This window comes from Hyalella azteca, unplaced genomic scaffold, assembly GCF_000764305.2.
Source record: "Hyalella azteca isolate HAZT.00-mixed unplaced genomic scaffold, Hazt_2.0.2 contig8544, whole genome shotgun sequence".
Classification (NCBI taxonomy): domain Eukaryota; kingdom Metazoa; phylum Arthropoda; class Malacostraca; order Amphipoda; family Hyalellidae; genus Hyalella; species Hyalella azteca.
In genome coordinates this window covers 1-13,298 of record NW_025938635.1, presented here as the reverse complement: position 1 = coordinate 13,298, position 13,298 = coordinate 1, and the positions used below count along the sequence as shown (strand labels likewise).

At 40.0% G+C, this 13,298-nt stretch overlaps 2 protein-coding genes across 2 annotated transcripts; both read right to left on the bottom strand.

Annotated features, from left to right (window-relative positions):
- Positions 1-368: 368 nt before the first annotated feature.
- LOC108676642 lies at positions 369-4,618 on the bottom strand (the record flags this gene model as incomplete). Its single annotated transcript, XM_018164758.2, has 3 exons — positions 4,273-4,618; positions 2,072-2,216; positions 369-812 (listed from the first exon to the last, which is right to left on the bottom strand). Coding segments are annotated over exons 1-3 (602 nt in total), but the record flags the coding sequence as incomplete, so codon positions are not given.
- A 3,130-nt stretch (positions 4,619-7,748) lies between these two features.
- LOC108676641 (NFX1-type zinc finger-containing protein 1-like) lies at positions 7,749-13,191 on the bottom strand (the record flags this gene model as incomplete). The annotated part of the gene is made up of 6 exons (XM_018164757.2): positions 7,749-8,787; positions 10,632-10,790; positions 10,993-11,135; positions 11,360-11,601; positions 12,193-12,419; positions 13,063-13,191. Coding segments are annotated over 6 exons (1,368 nt in total), but the record flags the coding sequence as incomplete, so codon positions are not given.
- Between the last annotated feature and the right edge of the window lie 107 nt (positions 13,192-13,298).

Here is a 13,298-nt window from a genome sequence, read left to right as displayed (position 1 = left end):
TGATATTTAGCATATCAAGTAAAACAAAGTGCTTCTACGGCTACATGATAGTGGCTATCATTTTGTATCCATGGTACACAGTGACTTAGTGACTTTCATGTGTTATCCGATCATAAAAGTTTTGGAGACAAGTTTCTGTCGGTGGCTTGGGTATTGCTGAAGAACATAAATCAGGATCTGGGCATTGAGCTAAGAATTAGCATTAAAATATATAAAAAATATGGTAATTTTATGGTCCTTCAGTGGTGTTTAAACTAGTTAAGGATGGGGGTTAGGCATATTCTTTAATAAAAGTTTGTCAAAAACTACAATTGCACTTTTATAATTCAAATTTAATGAATAGATTTAAAACTGTTTAGTTTACATACCTCCCACCAAATTCGTTTTGTTTCCAGTTGCCTCTTCCACGAGCTTGGCTTCTTCCACGTGGACGTCTCTGACCAGCATCAGAACGCAGGTCCATAAGACTGCCCAATCTGCCTTCTCTAGAAGAACCTCTTCCACTGGCGCTGAAGTTCAGGGCATCAAGGCTGCCAAGACGGCCAGAGGGCATTTCATACATGCCATTCTGATGGCTGCTGGACACTCCATACCCATTATTCTGATGGCTGCTGGGCACACCATACCTAATATTCTGGTGACTGCTGGGCACACCATACGCAATATTCTGATGGCTGTTGGGCACACCATACCCAATATTCTGTTGACTGCTGGGCACACCATAGCCATCGTCACTGTAGTTGCGTACAGCATTGCTAGAACCTCTGTAGTTTGTATGGCCACCTCCACGGTTTCCATGATTCCTCCCTCGACTGTAATACAATGCATTTGCTGCACATTTTTTTACAATAATACGTAAAATACAAGAGTTACTTAGTACAGAGTTATCCTAAATGATGGACCCAATTTAATAAATTTGTAATTATTTATGTATAAATTTAAAATGAATAATTTATGCACTGACAGCAAGAGAAAGGTTCAATTTTTTTTCAACCTATTCAGACTCCAAATTAATCGACATCCAAAACTTTTTGGAACAGTCACCTCCTGGGAAATGATGAGTCACACATGGGAAATGATGATCTGGCTCTACACTTCTAAGATATCAGAATTCAGAACTCAAAGCAAAATGTAGGCAAAATTTTTACTTAAAAGTTAATAAAATTTTGAACCTTGCCTCAACATTACTCTTACATAAAAAAGTTGCATTGTATTGCACATGTGATGCTAGTTGCTAGTTAGCTAGTGTTCAAAGTTCTGTTAACAGATTAGATCAACTTCAGGGTACCACTACACATAATACAAGCATTACTGTGTGATTTAGATTAGGTGAGGTGTGCAAATTAATTCATTTTGGTTTTCATCAACAAAAGGACCCACTTTAACTTCAGTGATAAATCAAGGGAACTCAGGATAGAATAATAAAACTTATCATTTGAAGAATTCAAATGATAAACTTTTCAAACAAAAAGTAAAGCAATAACAAATTAAAATTCTAACAGGAATTTTGAGACTTATAGTCTTAGTATGAGAGTATAATTTGTAACATTTAAATTAAGTTTTTATTGATCTTGAGATGAATCAAGATAAAAAGTTCAATCAAGAATTTCATAACTAATCAAGATGATTTAAATTAGCCGAGATGAGAATTTCATGGTTTGGTAAAACATAATTAATGGATGCTTTTATAAACTTTTATTAAATTATTAAGGTTAAGTGAGTAAAGTGAGTCTGGCAAGTGAGTAAAATGTTAAGGTATGGTTATGGTGATGGACATAAAGCCAAACAAGTAAAATCTATTATTGGCCTATATAGGAAAAATACTGGAAATAAAGTATGGTATCATTTTTAACAATAAATTACACATTAGTACTGCAAGAAATTTCATGAAAATGCACTTCTTCGTGTGCACCATCTTATAAAGTCTATTAAAGAAATTTGGCTTTATTATTACACATGTTTTCACACCAACACTCAATTGGCTTGCACAAGATGGACATATAAAGAACAGAAAAATTGAACACTAGAAATACTTCCAGCTGTACACAAATATTATTTCAAAAGAACTAACCCAAAAGCAGGTGCCTTGGTTGGAGCATTATTGAAGCTTCCACGAGTTTTAGGTCTTGCCCCAAGCAGTGGAGCTCTGGGGCCTCTGCCCTGATATTTTCCTCTTGACCTTGAAGCAGCAGGTCTACTGATAGGCACATCATCATCTGCAATGTCAAAAATTTCAACTGCATAAGTCATCATGATCAATTTGGTAACCATTATTGAAAAATATAGGTAAATTATACATTAATTGTTATGCATGATTTATAATATCATTAAGGATATCCATAGACAAACTGTTAATGATAACCAGTTCACAGTTTGCCAAAGGAAATATGAATATCATTGTTCACTGATGTTGCTGAGTAAAGCCAATGGCATCAGTAGTTTAGAAATTACACAATATCTGCTATGTAGATTTTCCTTATTTTGGTTATAGATAGCATTTAAATCTTGAAAGGGTGATGTATCTACTGAGTTGTTCTTCTAGCAATAAAATTTGTATATACATTTATCAAGAAAAGGCAATAACAACACATTAACTGCTGCTGATAATTCATCATCACTACTCAAGCCTTCCCATTGATTAAACCATTCCATTCTCAGGTGCTGCATTCAGTTTTATTCTAAATCAGAGCAAACATTTTGTTTATCAACAATAAAAATATTACCAAATTGTTGAAACAAAGAAATTGCCTGGATCACTCACAAATCTTGTAATCCTCCAAGTATTTACATTTAACGAAGATTAAACTTAATGAAAATTAGAATAGTAGAAATACATGTTAAATTATCCTCATTTTTGTCAGAAGCCACTTTACCAATTTGGCTATGATTAGCAAGGCAATCATAGGCAAAAACAAACAAGTAGCAATCAACATTTCTTCTTCATGATAGCATACCTTCAGCAGTTCAGCTTCAAACAGGGTGATAATCTGGTAGTGGCTGTTGTTGCTCTACCAGTAACTCTGTTTTTGTCCCGACTCTACCCTTTTTTTTGACAACTTCTTACTACAAAACATTTCATAAACTAGTTTGAGCTCACTTTAAAGGTCTTTACAAGGGTAATTGTATGGCATCTCCAATAAAACACCTTATGCTATTCGTATGGTGCCAGACACAAAAGAAGAGCATCCCAAATTACCCCCGGGAACTAGGCAATTGAGGACACTTGAACTTAATTTTAAAACATTTGAAGCATGCAGAATGTGCATGCTCAATCATTACTACCTAACAGTCAAACAGTACTAGAAAGTCTACCTCTTAATTTGTAGATGATTCAGATATAGAATAAATGACATTTTCTGTGATTTGCATTTGTTTTTTGTTACTGATATTACCATATCCATTTTTCATCAACAAAAACTATTTTGCCTGTCCTATACCTAACACTTTACCTCCCCCCCCAAAAAAAAAAATTCCACGCCCTTGACAATGACCTTGTCTACTACAAGCTTCACATCATCAGTTGTAAAGACTAAAGCCTTTCGTCAGTAAGCTTACAAGGCTGGGTGTGTAATTTCTTACCATTTTAGTTGTTGTTTCAAGTGAATTAATTTACTGTAAGAAAAAAGCTCATTAAAAATTATACCTGAAACAGAAGGAAATATTTTAGCAACAACCATCATATTTTCTTCAGAAATAAATCTTACTTCATGTTAATTACTTTTCATTCTATGTTGCCCAGTCAGTGAGCAATTCTTTTGATGACATCTTATGTACAATTTATTGATGATTGGTGTTGATGCATTGAATTTTCATTCAGTGAAATTTTTTGCTGAGAAAGGTAAGAGTAAACTTAAAATTCTTGTTGTTAACCTATTTTTTTGGTTAACCAGAGCCTTTGCTAACCAATGTTCTATTGTATATGCATTTTTAGGGGTGTCCCTTATTACCCCGGGGCCGGGGCCCGGGCCCGGGCTGCCTACCCTGTTGCCTGTTTGACGGCAGGCCTATAATATTGATAGTAAGCCCTATTAGCCAATGGCAAAAATCATTAGCCTGGTAACTAACAGTCGAACACATACTGACCTGTCACCTGTGACCATGAGTCAGGCTGTCAGCGTGATGCTACCGGCTCCGGCTACATACAAAATTTGTCCATTTAAAATTAGTATGTTGTGCAAAACTTTTTGAGGCAGCCTCAGAGGCTCAGACAGGATAGATTTCATTTTTAGACCTAAATCCTAATATTAGCTATTTAGCTTAAACTTTCCTCACCTGAATCATTCATTTTAAATATTTTGTGTGACGGTCCAGCTTCACAGGCGCTCCAATAATATCCTTGTCCCCACACCAAACATCCCTGTCTCTTGCTTCTACTCCAAGAGACCGTGGCATGAGTCAAAATCTACTCGAAATCGGCAAGTCCCAAGACCGTGTCTCCAGTCCAGTGAGTCCACCAGGCATGAATTGGGGAATAACCAACGTAAAAAAACACCATCAAAGTCAGTATTAAGAGCTTAAAGGTATAAGAATAGAATTGTTCGGTAATTTTTGAAGATCTGTACTTCACTCTAAACTGCGATTCCTCCCCAAGACTAAGATCGTTGATCTACAAATGACACAAACCTGAAACCACAGATACCTCTGAAGATTGCCAATGCACTAATGCCGTAGCACAGCACAGTCATGACTCATGACACCGACGCATCCAGATGCTGTTCGTTCAAACTCGTATCAAACGCGTTAGAACGAAGAATCCTATATGAATGAAATTGTGTTTCGTATGGAGCTTACTGTATTTTATTCAATGCAAAATTATTGACGAGCGAAAACTAATTTTTATTGGAACAAATCTCATTATTTTTCTTGATTTTGAGAATTCACTATAATTAGTAGTAGGCAGGGTGGCCCAGTGGTTAAAGTTCAGAGTACCAAGATTGGCGCAGAGAAGCGCGGGTTCGATCCCAGCTCTGTGCGCCAGTTTCTGGTCAGAATCGGCAAGGAGGCCGGGCGGTTAAGCACAGCAGAATTGTAGCAGTGAGTTGNTTCAAGACCGCAAAATGCTGTGAATGTTCTGCGATGTTAAGAATCGGCGACAGGCCTACGGCCTAATAACGCTGAAACCGCTATTATTATTATTATTATTAATTAAATTTTATACACGTACAATCAGCAAATTTTCTGGTATAAAATGAATCCCTAAGCTTGAAGCCACACTTTTTTAGCGCATTTTCTCATTTATGGAAAAAATGCACTATTGTACTCGCGGGTGCGCAGCCGTAGATCAGCAAATTAACGCTCAATCAGCCCTGGAGCCAACATCAACCATCTAAATGCTATAGATATTGTCATCCTGGCACCTAAGCAGCAGTAGTCAATTGAACTATCTCACCACACGAACTTTAAACCAACACTGCTTCAGCACACAAGCTGCTACTCCACATAGTTAACGGTCAATACGTTGTTCTCCAATGCTCAATCGACAATTCTACGGACCCGCCTGCGGACTCGCGCAACTGGGCCACTCATAACTCCTTAAATACTTAACGGATCGGTATGAATTTTGGAATATGAGTATTAATTATCGATACGCTGCCGCAGGAATTATTACAGATTTTTACATGAATTATTTTTTAATTAAAACCAATAAACGTATTTTTTAAGCAACTGGGCCACTCATAATTCCTTCAATACTTAACGGATCTGCATGAATCTTGGAATGTGAGTAGTAATTATCAATACGCTGCCGCAGGAATTATTACAGATTTTTACATGAATTATTTTTTAATTAGAAGCAATAAACGCATTTTTTATGCAACTGGGCCACTCATAATTCCTACAATACTTAACGGATCTGTGTGAATTTTGGAATGTGAGTATTAATTATTGATACGCTGCCGCAGGAATTATTACAGATTTTTACATGACTCATTATTAGGTTAGGTTAGGTTAGGTTCGGTCAAGTTAAGTTAGGTTAGGAAATAATTCATGCAAAAATCTGTAATAATTCCTGCGGCAGCGTATCGATAATTAATACTCACATTACAAAATTCATGCAGATCCGTTAAGTATTGAAGGAATAATGAGTGGGTGGCCCAGTTGCTTAAAAAATACGTTTATTGGTTTAATTAAACAATAATTCATGTAAAAATCTGTAAAAATTCCTGCGGCAGCGTATCGATAATTAATACTCATATTCCAAAATTCATACAGATCCGTTAAGTATTTAAGGAATTATGAGTGGCCCAGTTGCGCGAGTCCGTAGAATTGTCGATTGAGTAATGCTTTATAAACCATACCATGACTTCTTTCACATGCTGTTATCCTAAGTGTCCGCTGACCACACTGCATTGCCGCAAATGTGAACTGTACCAAACGGTAATGCGTCATCACCTTACTCCGCAAGACGTGAACCCCGCGTCACTGTTTCCCTGCCTTACTATCCCCCAGCATCTTCTTCCCCCACACTTACCCCGACTCTCCACCATTATCGCATGGCTTACTGGAGGCTTTTCCCGCAGACCTTTGATGCTTATCCGAATTAGGTTAGGTTAGGTTACAACTCGTATAGATCCTCTTTTCATAGCGTAATGCAGTCTAGTGAGCAGAAACTAAGAAAAGCTGTCCGGCAGTCGGTGAAAAAAGGCGGGGAGACGGGGTAAGCGTGGAGGTAGAGTTATGCTGGGGGAAAACAGCTGCGACGAACGGACGGCTGGAGTGCTGGCTGTGTATCAACAGCGGTATGGCGTAGGGAGTTGCTTACCGAAAATCGTGAGGAGGTTAGACGGCATGGGATAGAGCTGTGGGCGGTTTTAAATACGGCGTAGAGCGATTGTATTGGTGGCTTACTTCTCATTAGCTCGCTGGTTAATTTAAATGAAGGGGATTTGTACCTTTGGCTTTTAACATATAATCCCTTAGTCTGCTCTGCCTTTAGCAGGCTTACGCACAAACGGAGGATGAAAAATATGCTGGTCTTGGGCAATGCTGGCCTCTGGCATGCATCCCGTACTCGCCATGTCTGTCTGTCCGTCCGTCCGTCCGTGACCTCAAGTTTTCGTCGACGAGAAAATGCGTTCTTTGTCACTCACTGCAGTGAGTACCGAGTTATATATTTTTTATTGGCAACACAGTTTGTTGCTTGTGCCAATTGAATGAACCTCATTTTAGATTGCCAAGACGGGTAGTTTTCGGGTTATTTCTTCATTTAGTATATCTAAACATGGCAGATATTTGCCACAACAAACATTAATTGAGATTTACACATCTAAAAGCTTCATTATATTGACAATTGCCTAATGCTTTGAAAAATAAAGGTGAAAGATTAACAATTAAATATCTTTCTCTGGTTCTAAAATGAGCTCAGAATGTCGTGTCTCAAGTAAACAAACCAGTTACTCTGCCTTGCAATTAGAAAGACCACATTGACCAGTCGAGAGTTCAATTACTGTTATGATATTGTTGTCCTTGTTCATGTATCTACGACTGAAAAATGCATTGCAATTAATGAATTGCTCACTAAATTCACCAAGTTCACTCTATATATGAGGAGTGATGTCTTACACCTCACAGTCGGTCATTACTATCTCACAAGTGATCGACAACAGCTTATTCCAACAAGTTTGTACGAGACGGACACTTAGTTGGCGTTTGTTATCGAACTCAACAAGGTAAAATGCGTAGTATATGTATGCCAACGAAAATACTTATATGATATAATACTTCCAGAACTAATGTGGAATAACAGTGGCACAGTTTAGATCATTTAATAAAGTATCCTTTGTGACAAACGACATTGCTAATGATATAATACTTCATTACCACTAAGCGAAGATGAAGCTAATGTTAAATCCGATTCACGAGACTTCTTAGTAGAATATCGATCTAAAGGGAAATCTGCAGCTGCAGTATCACATGCAGCATATCACAATTAATCATTAGGAAAAATAAGCCAAACGTAGTACCGGGATATTACCAACACAAAGATATAATCATGAACTGTCGCGGGAAAAACTGGCATATTATTAAAGTTGAAAAATTTCAAAAGCCTTAGCCTTGCATGGCATTCGATTCTACCAAAAGAAGGAGTAAGAATCAAAATCATGAAACGAGATACCTTCCGCGTGCAGACCAAGAGAAAAATTGGAAAATTGTATGAACAACATCGTTGGATAATTGCACTGCGACTCCGATGAAAGGGAAGAAGCAAGAAAACAAGGCCTCCAAGATCCCCCAACATCAACGTATGGAACAAAAAGTCACTATCGAGCCCATTGAGGAGTTAAAGTTCAAATATTTTTGTACAAGAAAGCTTCAAGAATATCACTGCGGCCAGGCATGGGCGGTCGCTCCATCCATTTCAGACGCCACGCTGTTGTCAGGGCGAAGACGATGACTACCTCCGCCAATAATAGCGCCACAATCAGGACACACGCCTGTCTCCATTGCGCCACCACACTCGGTAATGCAGTAAATGTGCCCATTGGGGCACTTGTACCACGCACCCTTCGTGACGTTATACATTGCCTTCAAAACTAGAAGTCTCTCTTCGTTTGAGATGCCCAGGCCACCAATGAAAGTCTCACAAATCTTTAGAAGCGCTTTCACGTCTCTTTCCACTTGCGTTGTGAAGACGCGGGTTGGCTCCATGAGTGCGTCGATTTCTCGCACAGTCTCCAAGAACCGATCGTTGTGACCACGAGTTCGGACGCTCTTCATGATCGATACGTAGCGAATGCGCTGAAGTTCGCAGTGCACCTCCTCCATGAACTGACTCACCACGCTTACATTCTGCCATGGAGAAGTCATCGTCAGGAAACGCAAGTAAAACTTGAAATTTTTTTTCGAATAAAATAGGACTTGCTTTGTTCGAGCACAGAAAAAATGAACATGAAATACAATTTCTAATGATTGAAAGTTCCGGTGTGCGATGATCAAATCGCAGCGTTTCAAGAAGTAAGTAAATTAGACAGTTCTGAATACTTCCAGGAAAGAAGACAAAACCATACATATCAGAGTGAACGCTTTAGCTTCCATTTCGTGGTCGAAATAATTATATAAATTTTTCTTCTTCCAACGTCGGGTTACGAACGCAACTAAAAACCTTGCGCGAACAAACAAAACTAAATTTTAGTTTTACAAAAATAATGACAAAATATTTACTTACTAATTAAACGTCCTACATGAATTCAATTAACAAGACCGCATTGCACAGCGTTGGTCGCTGAGTTATCTTCTGGATGAAAATTACATTCATGTAGTAAACATTCCGAAACAACGGAGCCACGCTACTACGATGATACTTTGATAAATTAACATTTAAACCCGGAACCATAAATGGTAAAACACAAACTTCTCACCACGAATTAAACTTAATATTTGCGAGTCGCTCTAAACAAGCACGTAATTTCGCATACAAAGAAAAGGGGATTCGGTTCGAACACACTGCAATGACGTTTAATTCATATCAGAAGCACGGTTATTGGATCCGTCAAGCTGCCTGTCATGTCCACATTGACGGTACCATAGCTTAGTTTACACCTCGCGCTCATTCCATTTCAGTAGCAAGAGTATTGGATCCGTGCAGCTGCAAGTGATGTCCACATTGACGGCATCACGGTTTAGTTTACACCTCGCGCTCACTCCATTTCAGTAGCAAGATTATTGGATCCGTGCAGCTGCAAGTGATGCCCACATTGACGGCACCATAGCAAAGTTTACACATCGCGCTCATTCCATTCCAGTAGCAAGGGTATTTGCCGATGGCGTAGACGTGACCGCGAGGACACTTGTACCAGTGGCCAGATCCAGCAAAATTGAGGGCTTGCTTTATTTGCATTCGTTCCTGCGGTGATATCCCCAGTCCTGAGCAGTATTTCTGACACTCCTTCAACAGCTCCTGTACTTGGTCGTCCATTTGCTTGGTAAAGACGTCGCGCGGCGCCATGAGACGAGCAATGCGCGTCAATGCCACTGCAGCTTCTGGAGATCCCCTCGTTCTGGCAGTGATTTTGAAGACCGCGTTGGAGGTGGCAATGCGTGATAACTCGCACGCTGCTTCGTTCGAAAACTGATCCGACACACAAACTCCCTACGGGAATGAAAAGATCATTTCCTAAGGGAAGCACTACGCAAACAAAGCTATGTTTCTACACACCAGAAAAACGTAGAATTTACGTTCAATAGAGAAAGACAGCAACTGATAACCACTGACACGGTAACGATGACTAATTACTACTCATGAGAAGACATATGAAATTACATACCAACGCAATTTGTGGCACTGACATATAAGCGTGTCAGCCACTGACTCGCTCCATAATACTGCTCATGATGGAGCGAGTCATACTGCTTCATCACGCTGAATCGCCGGCACATCTCCTGACTCCCACCCACCTGACTCATGACTCGCTCCATCACACTGCACCGCCGTCACGTCTATTGGCCCTCACTCACTGACTCATGACTCGCTCCATCACACTGCACCGCCGGCACGTCTATTGACCCTCACTCACCTGACTCATGACTCGCTCCATCACACTGCACCGCCGGCACGTCTACTGACCCTCACTCACCTGACTCATGACTCGTTCCATCACACTGCACCGCCGTCACGTCTACTGACCCTCACTCACCTGACTCATGACTTGCTCCATAACGCGCTCCAGGTCTTTTCTATGCGACCTGTCAAGCTCATCGTGGATCTTCTTGGCCATGATGACCACATCCGCTTGGAAATTCAACAGATGTAGCTGTGCAGCATCCAACTTGAATTCTTTCGGGCGAGCTTTCGGCTGGAATTAAAAAGTTTGAAAATCTTTTTCTAATTCAAAAATACACCTCAAGAGATTTCACGCGCAAGGGCTGCATTGACCATATTTTTCCAACAATAGCTCGTAAAATTTGAAACATTCAAATCTAATTTTAAGGAATTTAGAAAAATGGATTAAATTCGTACGGCGCTTCCAATTGCTGAAAACCAATAAAAAAACGTACTCCCTTGAGTTTAGAAGATTGCAGCGCGTTCATGTAGTTGAAGATGGTCTTGCGCATTTGACTCTTGGTGATGCAATCCAGGAAAAACAGGGAATTGTCCAGTTCAAGACCAGGCCGTCCCGCGTCATTGACCATGTTTTCTGCTGCAGAGAAAATGCACCGATAATGAACGTGAAAGGTGAGTAAAAATTTTTTGCAATTAATTAAAAATATGACATCATTTCTGGTATACTAGTAGCATGCTTTGTTGTGAGACCAGAAACATGACAGCAATTTACTCGAAAAGTACCACACGTACGAAATGAAAAACAGTGAAAACTAGATATGGTTGAATCACTTGGGTATCGTTATGAAGTGTTTGACTAACTTGAGAATTTGTCCACGATCTGTTTCAAGGTAGGAACTTGCTGGCCCCTATGTTTGAAGAGCACAGTTTGCACATCCTTATAAGTCTCGAGGATGAGAGCGTTGAAACGACGGTTGTTGTAGATGGGCGTCTTGCAACGCGGGCATTGCTTCATCTGTACGCTATTGTCGGCCTTGTGCTTGAGCCAGCCAGAGAGGCCATCGTGTTCAATGGTGTGACCACAGTCTTGCAGCAGCACGAACCTGACACGAGATCATCATTACGTAGGGTGATGAACACGTTAAGTAAATACTTATAATCATTGCGGAAAATAGTATAGTAGCAGCCTAAATTCTAGGAGCAGCACGAACCTGATACGAGATCATCATTACGTAGGGTGACGAACAGGTCAATAATTAAAGACTACTCATTATGAATAATCATATAATTGCAGCCCACTGTCTCTTAGCTGCACGGACATGACAGATCATCTTTACGTAGGGTGAAGAGCAGGATCTCATGTAAAGACTAATAATAATTATGGACAATAGCACATTGCAGCCCCTAGCCTATTAGCAATACGAACCTAGCATTAGATCATCATAACTTAGGGTGAAGAACAGGAACTTAAGTAAGCACTCATAATCCAAGCGGGCAATAGTGTGAGTAAACTGGTATTAGGAAGATTTATGATACTTTCGCATTCATACTTAAACGATGAACGAGGGGAGAGTCAATTCTACTGTGATATAACCTGCAGCTGAAAAACGAAGAATCAAAACCTCACGAGATCATCCGTTATGATGAAAAATTTAGCTCGTAGCAAGAAAAACTGCTAGCAACGTTTCACTAACCGGGAGTCTGGATCCTTTTCGTTGCAGACGAGTTCGAATTCCGTAAGCTTGTCGAAGTTACATTCGCGGCACAGCGGAGGGCAGGGGTCTCCACAGAGACCCACGCAAGGGTGGCCACATTTGAGTGTTTTGGGACACGGTTCCTCGCAGGGCTTCTGGTCGCAGGCCTCACCGCACTTCTTCGAGCACCGCACCGCCTGGTGCTCGCACTTGCTGCTGCAGGGCTCCTGTGGGCAGAGCAATCAATACAAAGCCAAACCCAACGCATTCTAAGAAAATCGCAGCAAGATTCATCAAGAATTTCTTAGTCACATTACTACACGGCCCTTATATGTTATGGGCTTCTCGTGTAAAATGGGAGAAATCGACAGAGGTAGGACACTGTCTGTCGCCGAAATTTCAAACAACTGCTATTTCTCAGTTTTTAGAGTTAACAATGGCATGAAAAATCTTGTTTAATTAGAACTTAGGTCTGTGAGGTGTTGTCGAGAATGTCATTCATTTTTTGTTAGTGGGCTGCAGAGAAAAGACTGGCTTAGACCTTGAGCAAACTCGTAGCCTCACTACGAAAGTAAAATCCGTTGCAGTCTTGATTTGAGATTCGTTACAATTAATTTATTCATTATTTCAATACCTATTTATGTCAAGATAACATCCGATGTTTCATCTGATGCATCCTGGTATTTGAGAATAAAGTATAAAATACCAAGGAGCATCATAAAGAAAAAGACTCCTTCATGCACGCGTATTCAATAATATGCTCCTGCAATAAATGCAAAAAATAGCGCTTCTGAAAAATTAGCAGTCCTCAATAACTACTTGATGCGTTGGTTGACTGAAAAAAAAAAAACAAAATAAGTTGCACATTACCTGGCACGGAGTGCAAGGAGCGCCACAAATTTTATCGCAGCGGCTGTGGGAGCATTTCCAGCGACACTTCTCCTGGCAAGGCGGACATGCGGCGCTGCAGGGCGACTTGCACCTGCGAACATACCAACACTTGATGAATATCGCAGTGATGTGCAGAGAACGTAGAATCAAATTAATAGTTTAAACTAATCAATAAGTGGCGACTTACACCTGCAAACATAGCAACACTTGATGAA